Source organism: Equus caballus, chromosome 17 (assembly GCF_041296265.1).
Source record: "Equus caballus isolate H_3958 breed thoroughbred chromosome 17, TB-T2T, whole genome shotgun sequence".
Lineage (NCBI taxonomy): Eukaryota > Metazoa > Chordata > Mammalia > Perissodactyla > Equidae > Equus > Equus caballus.
The window spans coordinates 72311627-72326458 of NC_091700.1; the positions used below are offsets into that span (position 1 = coordinate 72311627).

General features: G+C 38.7%; 1 protein-coding gene across 46 annotated transcripts in view; it reads right to left on the reverse strand.

The window, feature by feature from the left end:
• RBM26 (RNA binding motif protein 26) overlaps window positions 1–13144 on the reverse strand; it is an 89369-nt gene extending 76225 nt beyond the window's left edge. For 43 of the 46 annotated variants that reach the window (XR_011427481.1, XR_011427480.1, XR_011427467.1 and 40 more), the window contains exon 1: window positions 12581–13134. Coding sequence is in view for 20 of the 46 variants with exons in the window: in XM_070239243.1 (XP_070095344.1) it covers window positions 12581–12651 (71 nt within the window). In the remaining 26 variants the exon portion in view is untranslated. Of the gene's footprint in view, window positions 1–12580 lie in introns of all 46 variants that reach the window. The other 3 variants (XR_011427464.1, XR_011427468.1, NM_001163827.2) reach the window with 3 other exon arrangements.
• Window positions 13145–14832: the final 1688 nt, after the last annotated feature.

Consider the following 14832-nt stretch of genomic DNA (forward strand, 5'->3'; position numbering starts at 1 on the left):
CTAGGTCCATGCCTGGGATCCAAACCTGTGAACTCCAGGCCGCCTAAGCAGAGCGCACAAACTTAACCACTATGCCACCGTACTAGCCCTTCCCAGTGACTACTTTTAAGATTCATTTGGTTAGCAGAGTATGATATGCTTAGGGCTGTGTATTTTATCCTGCTTGGTTTGGCCAGTTTGGATCTGTATTTTGATGTCTCCCATCAGTTTTGGAAAAGTCCTTGGTCATACGTCTTCAAACATTTTTCTTGCCTCATTTTCTTTCCTCTTTTTCTGAAACTTCAGCTACTTGTATGCTAAATTGTTTGATATTGTCCTACAGATCTCGGATATTTCTCTAAAAATTACCTTTGCTCCTCTGCTTTTAGTTTGGATATTTTCTATTTTCAAGTTCACTGTTGTCTTTCTCTATACTATCTAGTCTGCTGCAGAATTCTTTATTTCTGATATTATAGTTTTCCCTTTGGCTTTTTTTTAATAGTTTTTGTGAATTAGCTGAAGTTCCTCGTTTCTTTGTGCATGTTGTCCCCATGTTTCAATAAATTGAATAATTAATATTTTTATCATAGTTACTTTAAAGTTTCTGTCCAATAGTTCTATTATCTAGGCCATCGCTGGGTATGCTTTCATTGACTATTTCTTCTCATGTAGATCACATTTTCTTACTATTTTGTGTTCCTCGTTATTTGATCTTATGCTGAAAATTTTGTGTAAAAGAACACTGAGGTGGAGACTGAAGTAAATAAGACTTAGCTTCAGTAAAGGGCATGCCATTTCTTTTGTTAGGCCACTAGAGTGGAGGCTGGGTCAATTACTCTGTAACTGATCTGGTTCTGGGCTTTGTAACAACTTTAGTTTGATTCAGTTCACCACTGGCTTCAAATATTTTGAGGGCAGTATCAGGATCATAGGGCCTAGAATCTGAGCAGTAACAAGATTCTGGATATCTGCCTGTGCTTCACTTCCAGGCTCCCAGCTTTTGGAACTGAAAGGAAGGTGTAAAACCAATAACTTAGATTCCACCTTAAAAAAGAGGACAGCAAATTAAACTCAAAGTAGAAAAAAAGGAAATATTAAAAAACATTGAAATAGAAAACAGGAAAAAATTAACAAAGTTAATAATTCTCTTGGAAAAGATGAATAAAATCAAGACACAATCAGCAAAATTGGTCAAGAAAATAAAAGAAAGGGCCAGCCCAGTCAGTGGTGTAGCAGTTAAGTTCGTGCACTCTGCTTCAGCTGCCTGGGGTTTGCTGGTTGGGATCCTGGGCGCAGACCCATGCATGGCTTATCAGGCCCTGCTGTGGCAGGCGCCCCACATGTAAAGTAGAGGAAGATGGGCACAGATGTTAGCTCAGGGCTAATCTTCTTCAAAAAAAAAGAAAGAAAGAAGGAAAGAAAGAAAACAATAAAATTACCAACATCAGGTCTAGTTTTTAAAAGGGGAGGGGGATCAGATCCCAGTGATTTATGAATAGTAGTGCAACAATGCAAACAACTTTTTGTCAATAAATTTGGCAGAATTTCAAGAGAAAAATCCTTGAAAAACAAACTGCCAAAAGTGACACAAGAAGTAGCAGAATACCTAAATAGTCTTATAACTATTAAAAAGCTGATTTTCTAATAAAAAATCCATCTCACAATGAAAACTTCAGTCCCAGATGGCTTCATTAACGAAGTCTACCAAAACATTTTAAGGAAAAAAATACTAATCCTAAATAAATTTTTTCAGAAAAAAGACAGAATACTTTCCCACTAAGTTTTAATAAGACCAGCATAACATCAATTCCAAAACTAAACAAATACTAGAAAAGAAAAATACAGATAGCTCTCATAAGCAGAAGCAGAAATTCCTAAGAAACTATTAGCAAATCAAATACAGAAATACATATTAAAAGGAAAATACATCATGACAAAGCAGAGTTTTTCTCAGGAATGCACGGCTGGCTTAACATTCGAAAACCAATCCATGTAATACACAATATTAACAAAAAAAGAGAGAAAACCCATATGATCATCTTGATAAATGCAGAAAAAGAATTTGATAAATTCAACACCTTTGCATGACAAAAACACTCAGCAAATTAAAAACGCAAAAGAATTTCCTCAATCTGGTAAAAAGCCATTATAAAAACCTAGAGCTAACATCAGTTAATACTGAAACATTAAATGCCTTTCCCCTAAGACTGGGAATGGGACAAGATGTCTACTCTTACCACTTCAGTATAACCTGTACTACAGTTCCTTAGCCAGTGTAATAAGAAAAAAAATGAAGGCATAAAATATCTGAAAAGTAAAACTGCCATTATTCACCAATGACATGATTGGTAGAAGAAATTCCAAAGACTCTACAAAATAACTACTAGAATAAGTGTACTTATTAGTAAAGTTGCAAAATACAAGTTCAATACACAAACATCAATTATATTTCTGTAAACTAACAACAAAAATTGGGAAAACAAATTTTACAAAGCTATTACAAAATATCATATATCCAAGGGAAAAAAAATCTAACAAAAGATTTACAAGACCTCCACACAGAAAATCACAAAGCACTGCCACAAGAAATTAAAGAAGACTTAAATAAATGGAATGGTATTACACATTCGTGGCCTGGAAGACTAAATATTATGAAGATGTTCTTTCTTCTAAAATTGATCTCTATTTCAGTACAACCCCTATCAACAATCACACAGGCTTTCTTGTAGAAAGTGACAGACTGATCCTCACTTTTATAGACAAACACAAAGAACCCAGCATAACCAAGACAATCTTTAAAAAGGACAAACTTGGAGGACTTAAATAACCTGATTTCAAGACTTACTATAAAGTTGGTTAGCTTTTAGACAGTGTGGTATAAGAATCAGAATAAACAAGTATCATTGGACCAAGACAGAGTCCAAAAATAGACTCACACACATACTGTCAATTGATTTTCAACCAAGATGCCAAATCATCTAAGGGAAAAAAAATCTTTCTAACAAATATTTCTGAAAAAATTCATATCCTTATTAAAGGAAAAGAAAGAAGCCATTAGCCCTATCTCACTCCATACATACTTAAAAAAACATTCATTTGAGATGAATAATAGACCTAAACATAAAACCCAGAAGTAGAAAATTTCTAGAACACAGAACATCTTCATGATCTTGGGAGACACAAAGGTTTCTTGGACACAGAGAGCATTAACCACAAGAGAAAAATAAAGTGGACTTACTAAAAATTAAAAATTTCTGCTCGCAAAAAGCCATCATTATATATAAGCCACAGGGCAGGGGAAAAAAAATATCTGCAGCACATACAGATTGTATATGCATAAAAAACTCCTACAAATCAACAATAAAAGCCCAACTTTAAAAATAGCATGACTTAGACACTCTACAAAAGATATGATAGTCAATAAGCACATGAAAAGGTCCTCAATAGCATCAGCCATCAGGAAAATGCAAACTAAAACCATAAAGAGAATTAAACTGTCAGTCCAAAAAAACATAAGGTGACATTTCACACTCACTTTAAAGATTAAAAAAAACAAAACCCAACAATGCTAAATATTGCTGATGATGTGGAACAACTAGAACTCATACATCACATTACAGTTAGCAATGTGAAATGGTTTGACCACTTTAGAAACCTTTTGGCAGTTTCGTATAATGTTTAACATACATCTACCCTATGAGGTAGCAAATACCCTCCTAGGTATTTACCCAAAAAAAAGAAAATATTTCCACAAAGACTTGAGTAAGTGAATTCACAGCAGCCATATTCATAAATGCCAAAGTTAGAAAGTGGCTGCCTTCATTGGGGTGGAAAAGGAAAACCTTCTAGAAAGGGGCACAAGAAAACTTTCCAGAGAATGCTCTAGATCTTGTCTTATGTGATTACAAAGGTGTATATAACTGTCAAAACTTATCCAACTGATTTATTTTATGTTAATTATAAACTGACATGTACTAAGTATATATACCATAGTACTATTTGTTCAGTTCAATACAGGATGATTAAATAAATTATGGTATATCCATTACATTAAAATACTATGCAGCCTTAAAAAAAAAAGGACAGCAAGTGGAATGACCTCTAATTATGATACCACTTATATAAAAAAGGAGAAAGAATACATAAACATATTTGCCTGTATGATGGTAAAATATCTCAGGAAGAATCACTGAGTAACGGATCTCAAATATACTTCATTATTTCATACACACACAAAATACATAAGATAATCCCAAATTAAAAATAAACTTTTACCTATTTCGGAAGCTACTATTTGTAAACTGGAAAGGATTCTTCCACAGAAATAAAGTAGTGGGAGGGTAGTAAGTTTGGTAGGAAGGGTTTACCATCCACTCATTTCTCTCACTCACTCACTATTCTCTCAGACGAAGGGAAGCAGGAGGAAAAAGAAATTCCTAGAAGCCTAGAAGCTCAAGCTTAAGTTAGTCATTCTCAATATGTACACACCAATCACTGGAATATCTTATTTTCCATTTTGCTCATAATACTACCCTTGTCTTTTGGTTTATGCACATAAAATAATTTTATTTGGGGGCGGGGGAGCCAGCCCCATGCTGTAGTAGTTAAGTTCAGTGTGCTCCACTTTGGCAGCCCGGGTTCAGATCCTGGGCGTGGACCTATGCCACATGTCAGCCATGCTATGGCAGTGACCCATATAAAAAATAGAGGAAGACTGGCACAAATGTTAGCTCAGAGCTAATCTTCCTTCAAGCAAAAAAAGAGAAAGAAAAAGAGAAAGACTGGCAATGGATGTCAGCTCAGGGCAAATCTTCCTCATAAAAAAAACGATCATAATTTTACTTGAGAAGTACTGTAAGCCAAAGATTAAGGAAGTAATAAAACATAGAAAATGCTAAATGCATTTTAACTACTTAGCACTCAGACGGAAAAGTCAAGTAAGGTTGCAGCAGTGGAATGCAGTAATGAAAGTCAACTCCACAAAAGTTAAGGGGGTGAAGAAGGTAACAAAACATATTTTAGTCATTAATTAACTAGAGAAAAACTCTTCTACCTATATAATTCTTTTTTTATGCAGCTCCATGGATGCCAGCAATCTTCCACATAGCAGCATTCAACAATACTTTAATGAGCAAATGGTAATACTCTTTAGTGTCCTTCCCCCTAAAAAAATAATTTAAGCTTTACCTAATCTGAAGGTGCTATAAGGAAAACATAAAGAGAAATAGACCCAGAGATCAGTAAATCTTCAAACTGCTTACATATCTACTTCTTTCAAGTTGAATGTAAACAAATAAGTAAGTAAACAAAATTCCAGGTAAAGTATGGTAGGTTTTATAGTTTTACACAAATGTCTCTTCCTTCTGCTTAGCTCATGTGTACACAAAGGAGAAACTTCAAATAATGCATTTAAAACTCAGGGATGTACCACACACAAGGCATGTATTGGGTGCTGTACAGAACAGGAAGACAGTTAAATCTTAAGAGTTGGAGCTTACTTTCAAGGACCTTAGACTCTAATAATGAAGCTAAAATAAGTAAGAAGTAACTACTAAAGAAGTGTGCAAGTGATGAATATCATAAATAATGCAAACTAGCGCAAGGAAAGTCATGGAGGGAGGGATCACTGCTTCTAACTGGATAGATCATAAATAGCTTTCTGGAAGAATCTGAATCACACTTGACCTTTGATTTCAACATATATAAATGAAATGGAGAAAGACAGTAGATCATAACACAGAACAGGGCTCTGGAAGTGAAATGTCTTGTTTCAAATCCTGCCTCCATCATTTATTAGCTATGAATAAATGTATTACTTAATCTTCCTAAGACCCAGTTTCCTCATCTTTAAAACTGGGATAGCAGAACCCAGCTCACACAGAATGAATGCACAGGTGGCACACAGCAAGCAGTCAATGAGTATTACCTACTACTTAAAGTTGAAGAAAAAGGGACAGTATAAACAATGTGTCAGAGAATCAGAATGAAAAGTTCAGCTTTGCTGAAATTAAGACTCACGTAAAAAGTAGGAAGATATAAACTGGAAAGATAATTTGAAATAGATCATTAGAGTTCTGAAAGTCAAGTTAAAAAAGTATGCAATTATTTATTTAGGAGTGCTGAAGGCTGACCTGGTGGTGTAGTGGTTAAGTTTGTGCACTCTACTTTGGAGGCCCGGGTTTGCAAGTTCAGATCCCATGTGCAGACCTAGCACTGCTCGTCGGGCCACGTTGTGGTGGCCTCCCACATAAAATAGAGGAAGATTGGCACAGATGTTAGCTCAGGGTGAATCTTACTCACCAAAAAAAAAAAAAAAACACACACACACAAAAGGAGTGCTGAAGATTTTGATCTAACAATAGGATATAAACAGGTTGTTGAAGAACTGGAAGGGAAATTTGACAAGATAGGGAAGTTGGTTAGGAAACAAACTGCAATGGTTTAGGTAAGGAGTGTGTGGTCCCCTACTGAGCAATGTCATTAGTAAGAATTATTAAAATAAAGAGACAGAACCTAACAATAACTGAATGGGGGGAAGGTATGAAGTGAGAAGTCAAAAAATAAAACGTCAAGCCTGGATAATTTGGAGAAATGAAATGGAAATAAGTGAATTTGGAGAACACTTTGTTTTCAGAAACATAGTCTCAAGTTCAGATGAGATAACAAGGTGGATATACAGCTAGCAATTGGAGATAAGAACCTGAGGCTTTGAAGAGTGGTTAAGTCTGAACATACTTATGTGAAAAATAAATGCAGAGTAGAGGCACTCTTGGAAAAGCTCCACAATTCAATGCAAATGTGTATGTAGTATATGCAACATCCTAGTAAAGGAAGTCTTTAACCACACTTTCAAAGAATCTACAACACACATAAAAAAAGTTTTTTAAGAACCACTAGCATGAATTATAAGAGAAACTATCCATGGAAATGAATGTGAATGAGACAGACTGTCAGGAGTAGAAACGGCTGAGAAAAAAAGAAGTCATGGTAACAGAACTTAGAAAACACAATTAAAAGGCAAGAAAAAGAACTAAAGGAGATAGGACTGACTTAAGAAGAAAGAGAACCAAAGTACTAGGGATTTGAGACATGAGAAGTTTAAAACAAAAAAAAGGCATCAACAATGTCCAATGTTACACATGTAGGTCACAGAATATGACATTTATGTAAAGTTTTTACATTTAATCAACAAATTCATTGGTAACATTAAGGTAAGCAATTCTGGTTGATTTTAAGTAGTAAGAAACTATATTGTAAGGCATTAAGAAGTAAACTGTTGGGCCAGCCAGGTGGCACAGCAGTTAAGTGCGCAGGTTCTGCTTTGGCAGCCCGGGGTTCACCAGTTCAGATCCTGGGTGCGGATACGCACTACTTAGCAAGCCATGCTGTGGCAGGCGTCCCACATATAAAGTAGAGGAAGATGGGCACGGATGTTAGCTCAGGGCCAGTCTTCCTCAGCAAAAAGAGGAGGATTGGCAGCAGATGTTAGCTCAGGGCTAATCTTCCTCAAAAAAAAAAACGTAGTAAACTGTTGGAGGCAAATGAGTGAAAACAATGCTGAGAATTTCAAGATTTACCACTGAAAGGAAAAGAAAGCTAGCGTGAGAATAACTAGAAGAAAAGCGTGATTTTATTTTTTGTTTTTTGATTCTATTGTTACTGCATTTTTCTTCCTTCAGGAATGGGAGACTGACTCTCTATGCTCAAAGGAGCCTGTAGAAAGAGAAAGATCAAAGGAAGAAAACAGGAGTAAAGTTCAGGAGTAAAAAGATCACCTTTCAGTTCTTCCTGCAAAACAGGAACAAAAATAAATTTTAATGTGGTTAGAAAGGGATAGTAACAAGCGTGGTTGAAGGTGAAAAGACTATAAAGACGCCAAAGAGGTTTCTTAAACTCTAAAGCACTGATAACCATGATGCTTTAGAACTTTGCTCCTTTACAATAGCAGCCACTACTAAGAAAATGTAATAGTAAAAAAGTACATACAGTAATACGAAAGAATACACTGTACGGTACAGTAGTAAATTAGGAACATGGTTCCAAAGCCAAAAAGCTTGAGTTTAAATCACTGTTTAGTCACATGCTATATAGCTGGCTGTGACTCTGGGCAAGCACCGTAACTTCATGCTTCAGTGCCTCAGTGTCATCATTTGCAAAATGGAGGTAACAACGCTTCCCTCATAGAACTCAGAAGTAATACAAAACTTTTAGCAATGCATACAAATGTTAGGTGGTAGTGGCAGCATCAGTGTTAGTGATAATAGTAACAGGAGCAATAGTAGCAGTGTAACCTCTTTGTGTTCAATCAACCAGTATTTAAAGGAGGGAAGAGCTAGGGTCTTAAAAATGTGTCTCATTCAATCCTTTCAACTATGGAAGGAAACAAGTATAATCCTCCCTATTATACCAATAAGGAAAGGGGAGGTTTATTTGCCTAGATTACTCAGTTAATAAGTGGCAGAACTGAGATTTGAACACTGGTTTCCGTGGACACAAAACTTGTTTCATTTACACTACACATGGAAAAGCACTGCATAGTAGCAGGAGCACAAAACCAGACATTCTGTTTTTTACTACTAAACTCACAAAATCTGGGCACATCATTAAGTCTACCTGCCTCTCAATCTGATTTTCTGAAAAACGAAGAGGTATGAGTAGATCCTGAAGTTTCCCTTCAGATGAAGCCCGTGATTTTATTAAATTACAACATTTACTGATGTGTAAACTCAGAAAAAGTTTTAAAACACAGGAGAAAATCTTTTCTGCTTAAAAAACAAATAGACAAAAATTAAACATCAAAAAAAAAGCACTTAAATTTTTTCCAGGACTTCACATTATGAAAGAGAAATGAATGTTAGAGAAAAGACCAACATCTAATTTTATTATATTAGCAACTATGACTAAGCAAAGGTTGGAGAGAACAAAACATCAGTCTTAAGTATTTCAAGATGACAATTTTAACACCTACATTTTGAGTAATTTATGAAAAACTCAGAACCCTGAAATACCTACAGACCTTATAATCAAATATATAGATATACCAACTTTTATCTCACGCTGAAACTGCAACCAAACTGATTTTTTTTTTTAATGTCAATCTGAAAACTCCCCTGCCCTTAAACCCTTTACTGGCTTCCCTCTATCCTTCAATAACATCCAAAAACCTTAACATGACTCAACAAAGTCTTGTGAGACCTGGCTCTTTTCTCTGGAGCTATCCACCGCTATTCTTCCCCTAGCTCATTTTTCAATTTCTTTCAATTCCTCCAAGACACCTTTCTTTTTCATTTTAGGGCCTTCATACAATCTGTTCTCCAAAACCTAGAATGCTCTCACAGCTCTCCATTCCCATCCTTTTGCCCCAGCAAACTGATCTTCATCCGTCCAGGTTGAGAATAAACGTTACCCTGCCAGGAAAGCCTTTCCTGACCTCCTAGACATATCGTTTGACAGCATTCTGGACTTCATAACACTCATTAGTCCTGTAACTACTTGTTCAACATCTGTCTTCCCTGCTAAATGGTAAACAATGCTAGCCATTTTATGTCATTTCCTACCATCCCCAATATCCATCACAAGATAGTCATTTCATGTCGTTTCCTACCATCCCTAATATCTATCACACTGGTTAGCACCGAGTAGACTAGTGTTTAATACACGTTTGCTACATTAACGCATTCAAAATGTGGGCCAAGTTCAAAACCATGAGATGCTTTACTAGTACAAGTAGCTAAAAAGTTTTATACAAGTTTTGAGTAACATCTTACCCTTGGTCTTTCCAATGTTCCTCTCTCCAATAGCTGCTATTTGGCAATTATAGTTTTTAAGTAAAGCAAAAAACCCCTTTAGATAACAAACACATCTTAAAGTTTCATAAAACCAACGTTAGAAGCCATAGATCTTAAATAACTGGTATTAGCTTTTTAAAAGTCATCAAGAATTCACCTGAACTGCAATTAAAGGGACAGAGACTTGGGTAAGGGCTCAATTTTTACCACAGTAACTAACGTACATTATAAAAGGACCAATCCCAATTCCTACTGCGGTCTAGACTCTACTAGTTGTGCCTTATTTATTCCAACAGGAACAACTGCAATGCTACAGCTATCTATCTGATACCTGGAATACGCTTTATTAAAACTAAAGAAAAAACACACTAAGTAGCTATAAATAATCTTCTTCTAGGTTAGTGAAAAAAAGGAAATGGTAGCAAAGCTGATACGTAATTTGAAAACTGAAGGCTTAAAAAAAGGAATGCTATTTCAACTGAAAGCATTTTTTAAAGTTTTCTGTTCACCTAATACTTATTGAGTGCTCAGTACAAACTAGGCAGTGTTCAAAGATTTTCTTAATACATATTCGTTATTTTCTCCACTTTAGAGATGAGGAAATGAAGGGACTGAGTTAAATAACTTACCCAACATTTTACAGCTGGTCAGGAGCAGAGGCAGAATTCAAAGCCAGTCATTCTGGCTCCAGAGTTCTCCCTCTCAACCACTACACTAAACTGCAGCACACTCTCTCTCCAAACCACTGAAATACAGCTACTATCTGCACCGTCCCACTCCAGTGAAACTATTTTGCTAAGGTTGTCAATGACTTCTACCTTACCAAACCTAAGCGCCGTTTATCTGCCTCCATCTTTTCCATCCAATCTGCAGCATCCCATCAAGCTGATAGCTCATCTCTTTTGTCATAACGTTTCTTTCTTTAGTGACGTAAATCCCAATTTTCTTCCTACATCCGGTCTGGGCCCTCTTCTCTTCCCTATCTACACATTCTTCCTAGAAAATGCCCCACAATTCCATGGCTTTAAATACAATCTGCATGACTCCAAATTTCTCTAGCCCTGGCCTAAGTTCTAGACTCATATACCCAACTATCTATTTGACACCTCACTTAGATGTGTAAGAAACATCTTATACTTAATGATCAAAACCACATACTCTTCTCTCCTCCCCCCAGTCTGTTCTCTCCCAGCCTTCACTACCATGACCTATCTAGTTGCTTTGGCTAACTTCTTAGTCATCATCCTTGACATTCCTTTCCTTCATCTCCCACATCCAATCCATCAGCAAGTTCTATCAGATCTACTTAAAAAACCTACTTAATTCTGTCTTCACTATCACTCCAATGCAAATTATCTACATCTCTGCCTACATGCTCTCCAAAATGGTCTCCTTGCTTCCATTCTTGTCCCCTTAATCGCCACAAAGCAGGCAGAGTTAAAACAAAATCAAATCAGTCCTTGGCTGCTTTAAATCATCTAACATCTTCCCATTATATTTTAAATAAAATCCTAGCTCTTGACCACGGCCTAGAAGACCCTACATGACTTGGCCCCTGCCTACTTCTCCAACTTCATGTCCTTCCATTCTCTCCCCCAACACAACGTACAGCCACAACTGCCTTCTTTTTCTTCCTGAAACATAACCATGATCATTTCTGCTACAGGGCCTTTGCACTTGCTGTTCCTTCTGCAAGGAACATTGTTTTTCCAGACTTCCATACAGATAAGTCCTTCTCCACAGGTGTTGCTCAAAGGTCACCTCCTCTGAGAGGTCTTCTGAAAATCACCTTTTTACATGATCCTGTTATTACAACTGTCATTGCTCTTATTATAATCTGAAGTTATCTTATTTGTTTACTATTGTCTTGCCAACTCTGGAATTTAAAAGCTCTATCCCCCAAGTCTCCCACAGTATATAGGGGCCACTTCATAAATTCATTAAACGAGGGGATTTTCTCCATTGCATTTTAAGTTGTTTATTGTAAATCAACCAATTCTGATAAAGCGCTTGGCTTAAGATATATTTCGTATGTATTAAAAGAAAAATCCTTAAAACACTCCTTAATTTTTCGAATCAAAAACATTCCAGCACTCCGACACCTCCCCCGGCCCCCCTCGCCCCCCTCCCCCCACACACAGTCCATCTATACCATCCCACTTAAAACTGCTAAATATTCCATATGGATAGACTGCATTTTCTTTCTCCTCTCCAAGCCAACGAACGTGCAGGTAGGAAAAAGGAATTTTACTGGGTACCTTGGCACCTGTTACATCTTCAAATCAGTTAAGAAAGGTGCCGATGAGCCAGATAGCACATGGGAGACGTGGCCTTGCTTTCAGGGATTGTGTTTAGATAAAACGTGAGTGGCTTAGACCAGAACTGTCTTAATCTCTAGAATAAGAGCCATTCACTTTATTTAAAGAAACAAGGGAAAATAGTCTGCGGGCAAGAGGTTATGCTTGAATTCACTGAAAGAAAAGAAATCGACTTGGGGGCGCTCAGCAAATACAATGTAACAGAGAAAAGAGAGAGAGAGAGTGTGTGTAGGTTGGAGTCGGTCTACCTATAACGGGATAACAGCAGCAGCAGACGTCGGTACAAGGACCAACTAAGAGAAAATAAAGGTCGGCTCAGGCTCTCAGGGGTATCCTGAACCGGGAGCGAGGATGGAAGAGCATGAGAAAACACAGAGCCCTGGAACCTCCGCTCGCCGCTTCGGCCTTCACCGCAGGCACTCGGGGAAACTGCACAGATCCGTGCGTCCACCTACCGCCCACTCCCATCCCTTCAGGGAGCCCCCGGATACTCACATGGGCTCGAGAGTCTTGCTGAGCCAGGACTTGAGCGCCTCGAAGTTTTCAATGATCATTTTAGAAACCATCCACAGCGGCCCCAAGGCCCGTCACACTCCTCCGCCCGCCCAGGTTGCGGCCGCTACAGCCGCCGCTGCCCCCGCCCCCTCCTCCGCGCGCCGCCCGCGTGGGCCGCGGTGGGAGGCGCCGGTGGCGGGTTCCCGCGAGCCCCGATCCGCGAACAGCTCCGCGGGGACCGCCGCAGGCCGCGAGTCCACGGGGTGCCAGGAGCTTCCCCCTCCTCGGACCCCGGCCCGGACTGAGGCAGCAACGGTTTGCCCGGGCCCTCCCCCTTCCCTCTACCCCAGCGAATCTTCCTGGACCGGGAGCGCGACACGCGTCTAGACCCAGGCTTTCTCTCAGCCTCGGAACCAGGTGCTTGGTGGCAGCGCAGAAAAGGCAAAAGTGAAGAAAGCGAAGACGAAGGGCAGCTGAATGGGAACGATTCGGGGGGTCTTCCCGGCTCCCAGCACCCCCAAGAAGATGGCTGCCGATAAATCTCGCGAGAATTCATGAAGTCTCGCGGTGCCTCCCGGAGCCTTCTGGGAAGAGACGTAAGATCAGCGGAGGGCGCGCTGAGCAAGTGCGGTAGCTCGATTTTTGCGGATTTCCATGGCTTGTGGGCCTTTGTGTACTTTTATGCTTTGGCCCTCGTAAGGAATAAAGACTTTCTTTTCTACAAGGAGAGAAGGGCCGCTGACTTCAGAAACAGCGGGAGCCCAGCTCGTCCTCTGTTACAGACAGCCGTGGCGCGTCAGCTGGAACGAGCCTGCGGTCTGGAGCGCTCCCCGAGAGCGTCCATTCCGGTGTGGGCTCCAGGTGTGCTGCGCTGTGCTGCCTCCTCCGTTTACTCAGTGTCCTGCAATACCACATTCTGTGTGTGCTGTGATGAGACAAGATTGGGAAGCACAGGCTGGTCTGTCTAACCTAGAGACCTCCAGAGGATTAGTGTCTTGTCCAAAATTACTAGACTTGTTGGCAAAGCACTAATGAACTAGGGATGCCCCAAATGAAAGGTGAGATCACCTTGGCAATTCTCAAATGGTTTCCAACCGTCTGAAACTTTTGGACTTTTCCCCAACTAAAAACAAGAAAGGTGTTTGTGTTTTTAATTCTCTTTATTTAGAGCCAATACAGCGCCAGGTAGGGAAATTACGTAGTATCAAAAGAGAGGACCTTCATATCAGCAAGTTAAATTAACTTGCCTACTCCTGGGTGGTCAAATAAGTTTGATTCCTGCCTGAGTTCTGTTACTTACTAATATTAAGGTACTAGGTGGAATTTTGCAAGAGCCTATAGACCATAATGCAATGAAAATAAGAGATAATGTAAAGACACAGAGTAAGTAGACCAATAAAAAGCTCTTTATGGCTAAAGTGGCAAACTAAATTGTGGTTAAGAACTCTGAGTTTATAATTTGCTAAAGTGTCGTTAAGCAATAAGTGGAAAAGATTATCAAGTAAGAAAAGTTAGACATTTGTTTTAGAATATGGCATACAAAGTAGGATGTGAATTAGAATTCAGCTGCTGTATAACCAGAATATTGATTAAATTGATTTAGCTAAGTGAAATAGGCCAGACACAGAAGGACAAATATTGTATGATTCCACTTATTTGAGGTACCTAGAGTAATGGAAGTCCTAGAGAGAGGAAGTAGAATAGTAGTTGCCAGGGGCAGGAGGGGTAGGGGAGAATGGGGAGTTATTTGTTAAGGGGTAAAGAGTTTCAATTTAGAATGATGAAAAAGTTCTAGAGATGGGCGGTGTTCAAAGTTGTACAGCAATGTGAATGTACTTAATGGCATTGGACCGTACACTTAAAAAATAGTTAAAGTGGTAAATTTTATGTTGTGTATATTTTACCATGTTAAAACATACTTTATAAATTTAGTATTGCTAGGGAAAAAGTAAAATCCTAATCATTTAGCCTTTTTAATAGCCTGTCCACAGGCTGACTTCACCACTGTTTTCAACCTCATCACCAACTGTTCCATAATTCTGGCCCTCCACTCCAGCCATCCAAAGCTAATCATCACTCTGCCATCAAATACTATATACTCCAGGTAAATTGATTTGTTCACCCTTCCCTTCTCAAAACATTTATTCACATCGTTTCCACAGGGAATGCCTTCTTTCTCTGGCTCCTCAAACTGCCCACCCTTCTCTTTAAATACCACTGCTGCTGTATGTTGAAGTCTTCTCTTATTTTTC